We start from the raw sequence: 16272 nt of genomic DNA on the forward strand, positions 1-16272 counted from the left end.
GTGACGGTTGGTGACGGCTGGTGATATAACTGGTGATACCTGGTGATGGCTGGTGATAGCTTGTGACAGCTGGTGACGGTTGGTGATGGCTAGTGATAGCTGGTGATGGTTAGTGATGGCTGGTGATAAGTGGTGATAACTAATGATACCTGGTGATGGCTGGTGATAACTGGTGACGGTTGGTGATGGCTAGTGATAGCTGGTGATAACTGGTGATAGCTGGTGATGGCGTGTGATAACTGGTGATACATTTTGATGGTTGGTGATAGTTGGTGACGGTTGGGGATGGCTAGTGAGCAATAGCTGGTGATGGCGGGTGTTGGCTAGTGATAGCTAGCTGGTGATGGTTGGTGATAGCTGGTGTTTTCTGGTGATAACTGTTGATACCTGGTGATGGCTGGTCATAACTGTTGATAGCTGGTGACTTTTGGTGATGGCTAATGATACCTTGTTATGGTTGGTGATAGCTGGTGATGTCTAGTGACGGATGGTAATGGCTGGTAATAGCTGGTGATGGTTGGTAATAGCTGGTGACGGCTATACTGCTTCAACCTTGACATACAAACCAAATCTGTGGCATCGGGGGTCGATGCTTTGGTACATAAAGAACGTGGTGTGCTCGGCAAGTACAAACTTCGCGCAGCAGTTGGCGCGCAAATGAAGCATTTATATACGCATTGCACTGAAATGATTATTCCCCCGGGGGGTCACTCCCATTGTGGTCTGTACACCATCCGCGATAATCAACTTTTGAAAAGCACCCTAAACAAGGATTTAACCCTTGGCTAAAACAATACCCTAAACAGGGATTTTATTCCTTGCATCAAATTTCACCCTAAATTTCATTTCCGCGTATTAGCAATTGCAATTTTGCTACCCTTTTTTCCAATATTTCATGTTTTTGACACCCTAAACGCGTTACGCGCGTATCGTTCTTACCCACGAAAAACTACCCTTTTTACGCGTTTTCATTATCGCGGATGGTGTACAGGCCACAATGGGAGTGACCCCCCGGGGATTATTCTCATACCTCCAATTTCCGAGGTCTATTTACTTTGTACTTCTGAGATGATGGATTACAGTGACGGCTGGGGATACATGGTGATAACTGGTGATACCTGGTGATGGCTAACTGGTGATAGCTGGTGACGTTTGGTGATGGCTAGTGATAGCTGTTGATGGCTACTGACGGATGATGATGGTTGGTGATATCTGGTGATGGCTGGTGATAGCTGGTGACGGTTGGTGATGATGGCTGGTGATAGCTGGTGATGGGGTGGTGGTGATAGCTGGTGACGGCTGGTGATGGTTGGTGATAGTGATAGCTGGTGATGGTTGGTGATAGCTGGGGACCAGAGGAGGCTTAAAGGCATTCCTACAATGCACTATGATTGGGAAATTTGACCAATATAACCTAATTTTAGAGGCAAAGTCCCCATTGCCACACACACAAAATGGTCATTTTAAAACTGCAGCCAACGAGCTAATAGTTGAGACTTATGACTGATATTTGATTTTCTTACAGGAAACATTCGTATTGTCCCACTGCATTAATTTTATTCCTAAGTCTCAATGTTTTCAATGCTAAATAATAGGATGAAAACATCAGATATTTGCACACAATCCCAATGCAAAGTATGGTCAACTTGCCACATGTGTACAAAAACCAGACATACCAAGGTCAGAAACCCCATTGGGTCATGGGAATGTCTTTAAACATCCTCTGGCTGGGGACATCTGATGGCTGGTGATGGCTGATGACACCTGGCTGGTGCCGGTTGGTGATGCTTAGTGATTGCTGGAGATGGTTGGTGATAGCTGGTGATGGTTGGTGATACCTGGTGATGGCTGGTCATAGCTGGTCATAGCTGATGACGGCTGGTGATGGCTAGTGATAGCTGGTATTGGTTGGTGATAGATGGTGACGGCTGGTGACGGTTCGTGATGGTTAGTTATAGCTGGTCACGGCTTGTGATACCTGGTGATGACTGGTGATATCTGGGATGGCTGGTGATAACTAGTGATACCTGAGCTGGTGATGGCTGGTAATAGCTGGTGACGGTTGGTGATGGCTAGTGATAACTGGTGATGGCTAGTGACGGATGCTGATGGCTAGTAATAGCTGGTGATGGCTAGTGATAGCTGTTGATGGTTGGTGAGTAAAGTAAAATCAAAAACTGTTATTTTTTGCAGGAATCTGTTATGCCAGTTGGATTCCTTGCATTATTTCCATTCTGAAAATGTATACTTTAATAATTTTACTTTTAATAATTTGGCCTACATATCATTCATGAGAGTTACAATAAAATACAACATCTAAATTACTGAATCGAGCAAAAGTATGCAGACTATAGCCGTCACCAGCCGTCACAGCTATCACCAACCATCACCAGCTATCACTAGCCACCACAGCCGTCACCAACCATCACCAGCTATCACTAGCCACCACAGCCGTCACCAACCATCACCAGCTATCACCAGCTATCACAGCCGTCACCAATCACCAGCTATGAGTATTTTACTTTGACTCGAGGATCTATAATGGAAGCTAATGGACTATTATAGGCTAGCTAGAGATCTCCAGTCTAGCCGTCACCAGCCATCACAGCTAATACCATCCATTGTGGAGTTCCACAGGGTTCGATCCTCGGTCCCTTACTTTTCCTCCTTTACATAAATGATTTGCCCAACTGCTCCTCTAAGCTTAAATTTATTTTATTCGCAGATGATACTAATATAATTTGTACCAATAAAGATCCTAATACCCTTGAAACCCTGCTAAATAAAGATCTTGAAATAATTTCTAACTGGTTTAAATTAAACAAGCTGTCATTAAATGTAAATAAAACTAATTACATGATATTTAAAAGTAAATATAGTCGGAATCCCAACATTGACATTAAAGTTAAGATTGATAATAAACAATTAGGTCAAGTTAATACTACTAAATTCTTAGGGATCCTAATTGATGATAATTTAAGTTGGAAGTCCCACACCACTCACGTCTGTAATATCATCTCTAAATATAACGGCATCATCAGAAAAGTTAGCAATTTCTTCCAATTGAGTCCTTGCCAACCTTATACAACTCGTTGGTTTATCCTTACTTAAACTATTGTGCAATTATCTGGGCTGATAATAATAATTCACACCGTGACTCTGTTCTCCTGTTGCAAAAGAAGCTCGTCAGAACCTGCACTAACTCACTCTGGTTAGCACATTCTGACCCACTTTTTTCAACACTTAAAACATTAAAAATTCATGATTTGTACATTCTTCAAATTGTAATTTTTATGTATCAATTTTATCATTGTCTCCTTCCCAACGACCTACTTGATCAAAATTATTTTACTATCAACAGTGATGTGCATAACTACAACACTCGTCATGCAGGTGATATCCATATTGAGCAAACCAACACGTGCCTTGCATATAACACCATCAGAATCCAAGGTGCATTACTTTGGAATAATTTACCACCAATCCTGAAAAGCGCACCTTCGGTAGCTGTTTTTAAACAACACATGAAAAAACATCTCCTTGGAAAATATTTGCCAAGTGAATCGTAATTACATTCATGTTTCATTACTACTTTAAAACGGTCTCTCATTTCTTGCTATCAGGTCAGCTTTATGTCGGCACCCTAATTTTTTGGTACATTATTTAGTTTACCATCAGTTTTATATTTTCCAATTATGTATCATTAGGCATGTCACAGTGGCTGCACAATACTTCTGCCACACTGTGCATGCAAGCATAACAGTAAATTGAAAAGCGCGCGCATGAAAGTTGTTCAATTTTGGCAAACATCCATGCCGAAAAATTAATTTCCTCATATGTGCTATTTATCACAATTGTTTGAATTTTTGATATATGGTGTGTGAAACCTTTCTGTGACTACCATCGGTTTTTTTTAAAATAAATATTGCTTCGTTTAAGAGCTACTACCTATTTTTATGGATTGTTGAAGATCCCTCATAAATCAATAAATATAGGCCTTTTGAAAAATCAAGATCTACCACCATTTAGCTGAAATACTAATCTTTCTAAGCATGTAAATTATTTCCGTCGACAACGAATGGCACACTTGAGGAAAACGATTTGAAACAAAACATTTTTTAAGTGAGTTTAAAGGGAGTAATATTCCAAACCACAATAGCTCTAAGCCATTGTGTGTGTCCAAGGCCACACCATTTTTGTATACGCGGTATAATAGAGGGGCTGTTCCGTTTACCGTTTCTCTTCCCATGTTAATCCAGATAACAAAATGTTAATTTAAAGTCTCATTGCAAATGAATTTTATTTTACTTTTCGGATTTGGCTTTGAGCAATGGTGACACATACCATATTTACAGAAAAAATGAAAATTCTATTCCAGACACCGTCAAAATGTCAAAGTTTGTATTTTTTGTATTATATTAAAGTAATAAACTGCAGATTCTTTACTCAACATCATAACAGGTTCATACTTGACAAATTCCTGATGAATGAAAAGACTTTCATTAAATATCGAAAAAAAACCAAAATTACTCATGCCTAATTTACATAATAATATCATGAATACATAATTAGCTGTAATAAGCTAATTTGCATAATTGATTACTTTTTGTGTATTTTTTGTTATCAATTGAAAGAACTTTGTATACATATGTTTGTGAAAAAAACCGCACCCTGATATCATGTACGGTTTTCTTTTGGCATCAATTTTGCATATTAATTAGCTGAACTTAGTAATTTTTTTCAACTTTTATTTGTCTGCAGAATGACCGGAATTGCTAAAATAGTATATTTGGTTAATTTATTATAATTATTCAATGATAGATTTTTAAATTTTGTTTTCTTTGACGAAGTTAAAAAAGATAGGCAATTAACCTGTGATACTTAAATTAACGTTGCTTTTTCAAGCAAGTGTCCAAATAAACCTTCAAAATCTCGAAATGTGCCAATTTTGTCATTATAGCAATTTGTGGCAGATTTGCATTCTATTTATGAGCATCTTAAAATTGACACTACGTCACAATGCATTGACCGATTTCAATTCGGTTTTTGATTTTGATGCTTTAATAAAGGTCATTCATGTAGAAACATTAAATAACGTGTTTCTGCTGCCCTTATTTTTGAGGTGATATACCTAGACTATCATTTCACTCCAAATTGTGTGCCCAGTGCATGGACAGCCTTGTGGCCATAACTGCTTGCTTTCACTATCTCGTCCATAGGCACTCAGTGCACGATTTTGAGTGAAAATTGTACCGAGCGTATTTTATTTTTTGGTTAAATGTTGTATGTTGTAACTTTAGGCCGAGGGCACTGCACCTCACGCTCTGCGTTTAGCAGTGTCCTCATCCATCTCATTGACGTTTTTCATAAAAATAGTTGCTTTTTCCATTATATTATTGTATATAAAATACATCATTATTGTATCATAATTATATTGTTGTATAATGAATGGATGAAATAAATTGATTGATTGATTGATTGATTGAGCTATCACCAACCCAGCTATCACTATCACCAGCCGTCACCAACCATTACTAGCCACCGTCACCAGCTATCACCGTTATCAAGTTACCATGCATCCATTACCAGCCATCCACCACCAGCTACCACCATTCACCAGCCATCACCTATCACCAGCGATCACTGGCTATCACACGCCATCACCATCTGTCACTAGCTATCACCAGCATGCGCATATTTTTTTGCAGGGGGGGGGCTTTGGGGGCGCCAGCCCCCTGGGGTAAAGGTAGGGGGCGGCAAAAAAGAAGGGGCGCCGGAAGATAAAGGGGCGGCAAAAAGAGTAAACACTGAAGAAAAAGGACGGGCCTTAAGGGGCGGCAAGAATAATTATGAAGGAAAAAGGGTAAAAATTATTGAAAATTAATAAAAATATACCTTTTTGACTGTCAACAGGGCGACAGCTCAAAGTTGTGTGGGTATTATGGGGTGTAACACCTGTAAAATGAAACTTGAAAAGCCCACCTGAGCTGAGTGGCCCATTTCAAAATTGTAATAGCGCCATCTAGTGGCTAAAACCTGTACAGTACAGCTTCAACGTAAACAAAGATGTCGGCGTATCAAGCAGCTGGAGGGGCTCTGAAATTAAAAGGAATTGGAGACTTGGGAAATAAAAAGTAAGTTGTTTATTACAGTCCTAAAGATGCTTGATTACATACGGATTGTTTTCTGCTCGACGGAGTCTTTGTAGATGCAGTGTTATTCAGTGAACTTCCCGAAAAACATGACGAGTTGACGACAACTTTTAAGCTTACATCATCAATCACATCAGACGACCATGATCATGCATCATCATCATCATCATGATCATACTGATGATACTCAGGGCCGTTCCGACCATTAGGCCAGGTAAGGCGGTCGCCTAGGGCGGCAATCACAGAGGGGCGCAAAAAAACCCCGGAATGTAGAAAGAAAAGGGGAGAAAAAATGAGGGCGGATAAAACGGGAAAAAAAATGGAAGGAATAATAAAGGGGGCGAAAAGAGAAACAGAACACAGGAGGCGGAAAAGGAAAAGAAAGGGGGACCTGAGAAAAGGAAAGAAGAAACGGGCGGAGAAAAAGAAAGAAGAAATGGGGCGGAGAAAAGGAAGATGAAAATGGGCGGTGAAAAAACAGAAGAAAAAATAGAAGAGAGGAGAAAGAAACAGAAAACAATAAGTGCCGAAGAAGAAAAAAAGTGGGATAAAACATACAGAAAAGAAGGAAAATCATAGGCGTAGATCCCGGGGGATGACCATACAATCATCCCCCTCCCCCCAATGTTAAAGCCTGTATGTGGGTTTCTGACAAATTAACCTCATATTTGGCCATTTTAGTCCAAAAAGTGCAATTTTTTGCACCATATTTCAACTTCAAAATGGCAAAAATTTTCATCCAAAACATTCAGCCAACATTTGATGAATCAAAATTTGCAAAACAAAACGGCATAGCCATAGTCTCATGATAGTCCTGAGCAGCTTTTCTATGTGGAACTCAACTGCTATCAAAATTTCTCTAAAATTCCATAAATCATATCTTGGGTCAAGTTAAGTATAGACAACAGAAGGCCTACATATGTAGGTTTCCCTAAAAAATCTGTTCTTTTAATATTCTACAATGTATGTAAAATATGTATTGTGTTTGGACCCTGGTTTGCGGCGAATTTGGCTGACTAGCAAATGTGTTAGCTGAGGTTTGCCTTTCATACCTACTCATTGATAAAGCCAAGCCCAAGTAAAATAATAAGTAAATCGTCCCAACTTATTCAAAATTTGGTGAGGGAGGCCCTTATTATTTGTTATTGTGTTTGACCATTTCTGTGTAAAATAGAAATTTTACAAAGGCTTTGTCAACACTATCATGAAAACGGGGAAGCCCTAAAATTATATTTTTGTTATGTCGCCAAAGCCCTATAGCCCCGCCCCTAGCTTGAAGAAATTGTAAACTTGCAATGTGTTTATAAATGATAACCAAGAACTTTTGTTCATGTTTTTGCTTTCCACAACCATTTTCAAAAGTGAGCATTCATGATGAACATGGAGTCTTTCTTCACACTTCTTCTCGCTTGGCTCTTTAAGAGCATTGGAAATATTGTACCAGATCCAGAATATGCATGGGGCCGGGATGGGCTTTTATACATGTACCGGTAAGGTCTAATCCTTCATCAAGAGCCCAAGAAGAAATGTGTTCAAGGTGTGTTGTGTAGCCAAAATATACATAGAAATTAGTACGTTTTTGTCTCAGTAAATTAGTACAAGTTGAGCTTGAAGTTTATATATATATCGTTGTTCTGTTTTGTAGGAAAAAGAAGAAGAAGAAGGAAGCCAAAAAGGTTTTAGAAAATATTTCAATGATCAGACAGAGTGGTGAAGATGGTGAGCCTGCAGCAAAACGGGAGTCAAACAATACAACAGATAAAAGGACACCAGCAGAAAAGGCATTTGCCAAGGTCCAGCAGAAAAGGGTAAGAAGTACTTTCTGTAGGGGTGTTTGTTTTAAGCTGGTTGTTACATACATGTATTATAATAGGGACACATACTTGGGCTGTAATGGGACCAGAGGATCAAATGAATTACTCAAGCCAGGCTAAATCTTATAAAAGCATGCTGACATGTATGGAGAGAGAAAATAAATGAAGAGTGGAATTAATAAAAGGATTGAGAACAGAGTTGTACATGTAGCTCTAGTGGGCAGCAGAGCCACCACTCAGTTTTGGAGCCCACCACTCAGCTGCAATTTAAGCACTGGAGCCCACTACTCAGAGGCCAAAATTGCACCATTTTATTGAATTAGTCAAGAATTTGATCCATTCTAGCGAAAAAATGCTAATATGCAAGATAAATATTATCAAATGTCACCCACCACTAAAAATATCCCAGCTACAATCCTGATTGAGAAAGAGAAAAGCCACTCCCAACAAATTAAGTTAGTTTGCTGAAACAATTGCGTGCAAAATGTGCAAATATTTGCACAAATACCACGTTCTTATAATCAAGCTCAATTTCGGTCTTAAAACGGTCTTCCAAATGACAATTTGAATACGGGTAGTTAAAATGTTAAATCTGCTTGGAGGGAGCACAGGATTGATCTAACACCTAGTGCATGCTGAATTGGCACCCATGCAAAGCCCACTGCGCTCCCTAGCACCCTAGTAATGCTAATGACTAATGTCAACTACCACACATATGATAATAGTGACATAATTTACAAAAAGGTCAAGGACAAAAGGGCAGTGATATAGTGAACAGGTAGGGCATCAAGATATATGATAGCAGTATGTGTACATGTAAATATACCATCTGTAGTAGGCACTAATTAGGTCAACTCTTATATGTCTCATTATAATAATACTAATTTATTTAATCGTGATTTTGTCTTCTAATTTTAGCAAACTGAGAGGGTACTGGAAAAAGCATCCAAGAAACACAAGGATAGAGTCGAGGTTAGTAAACAATCAATACAGGCAGGTAATCAATACTAGGGTTGCACATAGTAGTACACAGACCTGAAACTTTTCCTCTTTTCAGTTGATTTCCTCTTTTTTTATTCCTGAAATTTATTTGTTAAATTATTTTATTTTCAGCCCAATTTGAGCCATTTTACCCCAATTTTACGCTGTTCTTCAGCATTTTCAGCTTTTTTCCTCTTATAAAGACCCTGTTTCTATTTTGTAAAAGGGATTCTGCTTCTGAGTTTAGTGCTCATTGTTTCCGTAAGTGTAAATGATGTAATTAAAGCTCCCATTGATGCCCCTCTACATAATTGTTGTGGTTTTTGTACATGTATAAAGTGCACTAACCATGTACCTCATCTGAAAATACTGTTATTCCAGTTGAAATACATGTACCTCCAATGGAAGACATGATCTTTTAATCTTCCACACAGGGAGCATGAATTTCAAATGGGGTTACCTAAATTGGCGATTCCATTTGAAATCTACGCCCATGGGAGATTAAGGTCATGTCTTCCATAGCAGGCCTCGCAAGTCTTCTATATAGCCCAATGTACATGATAACATTAAATTTGATTGGTTTTCCTCTTTTTCTCTCTCTCTCCCATCTTGCAGGAATTTAATGGCAAATTGGATTCCTTAACAGAACATTTTGACATTCCTAAAGTCAGTTGGACCAAGTGAATCAAGGACCTGTGTACATCATGGTTAAGAGCATACCGTAAAACCTCGTCTACAAGCATAGAGTGTTTTTAAAGCAAAATTAATATGACACAGCTGAAAATATGCCAATACAATATATTGGTCTTGCAATTATAATACTTGTTTGTGTAAGCTTGTATCGGTTATTTATTCGCTCAAACTCCATGATGTTATAATTCTGTTGATGGATGGTGCCTGGATTAATATAGCTCTCACCAAAAGCACTGTATATGCTTGTAGACGAGGTTTTATGGCATCCTACTAGCAAGTTGCAACTTGCGATTTAAAAATTGCCAGTAATTACACGGTGGTAGCGTTCTTATAATCACTACCAGCTTCCAGGCGTGGATAGCGACATAGCGGAAAAGTTGCCTTCAAGTCAACTGCTTGTGATTTGACGTTAGGGCATGCTAGCAACTTATCGATCAGATATCTGCAATCGCTTTACAATGAGCAAAAGAAGTTGGTCACCAAAAAAACACTATGCTCCTTGCGATTGCCTAGTATGATATGAGCTTTAGAATACAAGTGGGATATTATAAGGCGGACTATAGTGTACTGGACAACTTAATGAAATGGTCACAGGACTAACTTGTTTGCAATGACTGTATCACAAAAAAACAAAGTTGATGATATTTGTAAAAACAGTGTAAGGACTTGTTTCTAGAACCTTTCTGTGTAACTGTACATGTAGCGACTGTTATAATTTTAGGATATGGGGTGTGAATGTATGAGTATGCACTTTGGCAAGCGAGAGTTGTAAACTCATTGGGCAAGTTGTGTATTGCACAATCTTCCAGTCCTCATTTGCCTGGGTATCTAGCCAGTGGCAATGCCAGGGGGATGGGGGAAATGTTCCAGCCAGAACTCTTGCTCCCCCGCCCAAAAATTTTGAACATTTCCACTTTATGCAGCACTTTCATTCAAAATTTGTTGATTTTGCCCCACCTGAAATTCACTTTAGTTTGCCCCCACCCCCCAAAAAAAAATCCTGGCACTGCTACTGTGTCTAGCTGTATATGACTCGTTATGTGAAATTGATGCTTAAATTTGGGAGTGAAAACAAATCTATGCTTAGCCAAAAATATATGGGTATAAAGATGAAATGCTGCTCTAATTACCCCAACATCACAATTTAAAAACTGAAATTACCAATAAACGAGTTTAGTTCTGTAAATTTTGATACCTTATTTGTCTGGATAACATTTGTAGCCATAGTGAGTTAGTGACTCCTTGAATGAAAAAAAAAGATGCATTTTCAAAACTAAACAGCTATTGCCATTACATTCTCTTTATGACTGGTCAAGGATGATCCGCAGTGACCAGTGACAACCAGGCACTCTAGCATGGCAACAAAAACCAACATTTTCAATGTGTTCAGGTGCAACTTTTAAAATCGGCATCATTTTCATTCCAAAGGTCACCTTTAAGACTAATGAGGCATTGAAATTGGCAGAACAACTGGGTTTCACATGACCAGCCCAGCGGGTCAGTTGCCTGATGAAGTCTGATGGTTTCAGACGCAACGTAGCAAGTTGCAAAAAAGTAAGTTCCAGTATTTGATTTAATTCAAAACCTTGTGAAAACTGGGTTTCTTTTTGCTATTTCAGTTTTAGAATTTGATGCATAGATTTTGAGTTATCATCTCGGCAGGGGGTAAAGAATGGGGTAATTACTTCAAATGATGAGATGTGTTTACATTACTTAGCACAGCAACTGGTTCAACCTGGGCTTAGGCCAGTAGGCAAGTTTATTCATGTGAGCCCTCTGATGCATGTTTATTGCGGTCTATGTATGTTCAATTTTATTAATCGGTCATAAAGACCCTAGACACAAGAGTGGATACAAAATATGCCATTATACACTGAACATGTTATGTAAACATTAATTGTGCACAATGGTAGATTTTGTATCCACTCTTGCATCTATATGGTCTTTAATATTGATCAATAAAATTGAACAAGTATAGACCGCATTAGTTAGTGTATCTTAAATTTTAAATATTGTTTTGTAGCTAGATGTAATGTTGTTGCTCAGCGGCAAAAAGATGCATCTCCAATTGCCTCTGATACATGAGTCCGTTCATGCATGGTGCATGTACTCGGTATGGCATGCACTTTTCTGAATTAAATATTGTTTTATCGGAATGCAAGTATGTTTATGTGTCTCAGCGGCAAAAAGACATATCTCCAATTCCCTGTGATATGCATGAGTTCACCAATACATGGTGCATGTACTTTGATGAATTAAATATTGTTTTTTAGGGATGGGAGATAAAAAGATGCATCGCCAATTATCGCCCATGATATCCATGAATTCACTCATACAGGGGCATATACTTAGTGATACATGCATGCACTGAGCCGAACTAAATATGGTTTTAAAGGGGTGTTTATACATTGCTGTGGCTCCGCAACAAGACGTATATCCAATTACCTGTAATATGCATGACTGTAATATGGCATTCACTGTGCATAGAATAAACTTGTGCTGTGCAGCATACCACAAACAATCATGCATACAACAGCCATGCAGTATGGAGATACATCTGTCTACCGCTGAGTCATCAATGTGTTGATGTCAAAATTCAAATGTTTTGTGAACTTATAAAATAAATAATATTTTTAAAATGAACAGGCACTTCTACCATTTCTGATATTTTGTGTGCAAATAGAAAGTGTCATCTAGAACGATTCGAATTGAGTTTTTGATTTTTGATTTGATTTGTTCGGGTTTTTGACAACCCTGGATAACCCAAGAAAGCCTCTATTGAAGCTTATTTCCATTGGGGTCCATTTGAACACCGGGACGGGTTGGGAACAGGTACAGGTATGGCTCTCTGCTCCCCTCCGAAGGACGGAGTACTTTCATGATTCACTTAACCAAATCTAAATGAATCATGGGGAGCGCGGAAGTCTGAATTTAATCTACAGAGGTTGCCAATTAATTTCAGACTTTTTTATCTAAGTCAATATCCCAGCAAATCGCCACCGCCGGGAATTGAACCCGGTACCCCATTGCGCCACGCTCTCCCACGCCTGTGCTGTTTCTGCATGTCTCTGGTGAAGAGCAAAATAGTGTACCTCGGCATTATTTTGCCATGTAACTTGTATCATTTCAAGAAACACAAAGGAAATCTATAGACAAAAACTTGTTTCCGTCACATATAAGATAAAATTTATTTTCTTCCATTATAACCACCATACATCACAATATTTGAATTGCATAGAAATTTACTGTTACAATACATGGTAGAAAATTGATATATTTCTTATGCCATAGAACTTCCATTACATACATGATTTGGAATGCAACCAATGGAATTTTAGATAAATGTAGTACAATTATGAGTTGAAAACCAAAACCAAAGACTCACTTAATTAAACTATGTACAGGTCAGCCTCTTAAGTGTGAGGTTAACCTGAGTCCGAAGTTTTCCGTTTTACGGAAACGGAAGAAATTCACGGAATCGGAGGTACAACACGCAAAATGACATTTTTGTATGATGTGACAAAATTGTTAAAAGAAAAGAGAAATAAATGTTAAAAACAATCATGAGTTGTGTATGTCAATTTTTATGATAAAAATACAGTTCAATAATACCGAAATAAAGGTATATTGCCAAGGCATGAACCCCCTATATCCCTCCAAACATCGTAATAGTCGGTCCATTATCGTGAGAATATTCCAATCAGAGCATATTGATCGCGATATTGAACACTTTATTGTGACATTAATATCATTGTTTATACATTTTAAGCTTTATTCATGACACAGATTTGCAAATTTTACAACACAGATTACAACATGGAAAATGGATTTTAGAAAACGGTAAACTTCGGACTCTAGGTTAACATCATGCTGCATGCACCAATTTTAAGAGATCATAAAATCTAAGATTTTAGATTTCTTTGTACAGAAGTGATCAAATTGCAGCTAACAAAAATCTTTGCACATTATTTTATTATTTCAATGATTCTTAATCTGGACAGGGAGGCCACTTGTATTTCAAGTTGTATATCGATCACCAGTGTACAAAAAAGGGCTCCTTTTTCACAGCTTGCTTAGGGGCAACCTGGAAAAAATATTGACACACTTTGCCTGTCTTTTGGTATTATCTGTGCCCCGCTCCCTCAATTCAATGTTGGACAAAGCCATGTTGTCATTTAGGTCTGTGAAACTCTCCAACATTGAAAGATTGGAGTGTTGAGGGGTTGGATATGTGGGAAGTCTGTGCTTTACATGTATATTGCATGCATGTTTCATGTACCTCTCCAATTTTGATAGGGCACACACAATCACATTTCAATTGCTTAGTACAAGTGTGCCAACTATTTTTTCCAGGATTGTATAGTACACTAATGAAAAATAGCTGCTTTAGGCACTTTTTGAAATTCATTGTATGCAGATGAAATACAAGTTGAAATTACCAGTGGCCCCACTGATAAGACCACTTGATAAAGTGTGTACTGTCTGCTTGTGTGGTGTTTACTGTGTATGCTGTGTACAATCTGCAAAACAATCAAGGTAGTCAAATTCAAAAACCACTTTGAATTCAATAATTAAGCAAAATATGGAAGACAAGTATATGGAAGAAAAGTTACTTCGCCAACGTTAATTTCTTGATAGTTTTGAAAACTTGATCAATTATGTATAGTGTTTAATTTTGAGCTATAAATCCATTTGAAATCCACAGTACTCCCCTGCCCCCGAGGTAAACTTAAGAAATGCAACCAAATTTAACTGTTTAAATGATTACCAGGTCCAAATCCATACAAAAGAGGAAATGGTGTGGAAGATTTTGAAATATTCCAAACAAAAAGTTATCATTTTGGGTCAAATTATGTATAATTTACTTTTCATAAATGTTAACAATTTTCACTGAAATATAACACAAAACTAGTAAAACTTTACAGCTAGATTGAGGCCTATATCTGTTTTTGAGGAGTCTAAAAATTAGACCTTATGGTGAAATTTTCCCTCAAAAAAGCGCTCCTCTTGGCTATGGGCCTAACAAGATTGAACATAACAATCTCCACGCGGGTGTCAACTGCAGACGACAAGTGTCGAATTTTGTTTAAATTTCAGAAATGTAAATTTCCATGACCATACATGTATGTGGCACGATCTGGTCCATGGTGGCCAAAGGCGGCAAATTTGAAACTTTAGAACCAAGTATGCTAAAGCTTTGGTGTTTTTAGTAAATGATAGCCTATTGTATGTGCAATGTAATAATTACAGTAACTCAATTGTCAAAAATGCCTCCCTTGGCCCCAATGGACCAGATCGTGTCACATATTCGGAATCGGCACAACAAATGCATTAAAATGTGTACAAACAAGCATAGTATAGGTTCAGTGGTTCTTATTTTGAGAAAACTTGACTTGATGCAGCTGGAATTGAGATGGCAGCAGTAGGGTTATCTTCCATTTGGGGTGGGGGTGGGGTGTGGATTTTAAACAGAAATGCCCATTTGCAGCATTCAGAACTACTGACAGTGAGATTTTGAGAAATACAATGCTTATAAAAATGTTAATTCTGAATGAAAAATAGCTGATATGTAAATCATGATTATGTACATTTGATCTTTACGTAAAATACAATTTAGTTGGTAATATAGAGTACAGAATACTTAAAATATATATTTCAGATATTGATATTATTTACAAAAACATGCAATTCAAGATTAAAAATGTTACTTTAAAATGGTGGGACTCTTTCATTCATATCAACAAAATACAAAATTATTTGAGAAACAAATAAAAAAAATGGGGAGACAACCCCAGGGAGACAAACCCAGGGAGAAAAACCCCAGGAGAAAAACCCCAGGGAGAAAAACTGGCAGTGGATATAATTGATTTTGGTCATTTCCTTCTCAATAGAGGTAGAATTATTACAATCAGAGCTTTGATTAAATCCACACCAAGGGGGGGGGGGACTCAAACCTAACATGTTTACATCCTTGAGCAATTTCACATCACAGTCCACATAGAACTTGGTCAGTTCCCTCGGATCGCGATGTCCAAATAGTAGAGACGCGTAGTGCCGACATCGAGGCGCGCAGCGCCGAGGTGTGAGGAGGCGCATAGCGCCGACATCGAGATGCAACTGCTGCCCAGTCAGAACTCAGATTGCTTGTATGTGGTATGGTAGTAGTCAGACCTCAAATTACTTGTGCTATTGGGCAATGTTAAGGCTCTATACTAGAGCTAAGTCCTCATGGACCACGTTTAGGGTCCCAATTTCTGGCACCATTTGCTGAAAAGGATTGGGGAAAGGATAGGCTAATATTGTTACACTTCACATCCAAGTCACCATAATTTACGGTAGGAAAGTCAGTGATAGCATGGGTTGATCATTGTGTTACCATTGGTACAATTTACCTGTAAGTTGCCATTACCTCCTATGGTAACACAATGATCAACCCATGGTATCACTGACTTTTCTACCGTAAATTATGGTGACTTGGAGGTGAATTGAAGTCCCCCATATAACACAATGATAACCCCCTTGTAACACATGAGGCCCCAGCCCCACCCCCACCCGATATGGTAACACAATGATACCTAACCTTTAGCTCCATATTTAGCAAGACATGACATTTATATGACTACTGGTGTAAA

The 16272-nt window shown here is 38.2% G+C and overlaps 1 protein-coding gene across 1 annotated transcript; it reads left to right on the top strand.

Moving 5' to 3' along the window:
- Positions 1-6049: 6049 nt before the first annotated feature.
- On the top strand, positions 6050-10522 carry LOC140145866 (protein FAM32A-like). The gene is made up of 4 exons (XM_072167560.1): positions 6050-6134; positions 7798-7960; positions 8885-8938; positions 9563-10522. The coding sequence occupies exons 1-4, from the start codon at positions 6067-6069 to the stop codon at positions 9629-9631; spliced, it is 354 nt and encodes a 117-aa protein (XP_072023661.1). The 5' UTR covers positions 6050-6066; the 3' UTR covers positions 9632-10522.
- The last annotated feature ends 5750 nt before the right edge of the window (positions 10523-16272 follow it).

This window comes from Amphiura filiformis, chromosome 2 (assembly GCF_039555335.1).
Source record: "Amphiura filiformis chromosome 2, Afil_fr2py, whole genome shotgun sequence".
Lineage (NCBI taxonomy): Eukaryota > Metazoa > Echinodermata > Ophiuroidea > Amphilepidida > Amphiuridae > Amphiura > Amphiura filiformis.

Bases quoted from the DNA above. Each gene is read 5' to 3' on its own strand.
- LOC140145866 (XM_072167560.1), top strand. From the start codon at position 6,067: ATGTCGGCGTATCAAGCAGCTGGAGGGGCTCTGAAATTAAAAGGAATT. The intron at 6,135-7,797 runs GTAAGTTGTTTA...TCTGTTTTGTAG, and splicing joins GGAGACTTGGGAAATAAAAA to GAAAAAGAAGAAGAAGAAGG. The intron at 8,939-9,562 runs GTTAGTAAACAA...CCCATCTTGCAG, and splicing joins AACACAAGGATAGAGTCGAG to GAATTTAATGGCAAATTGGA.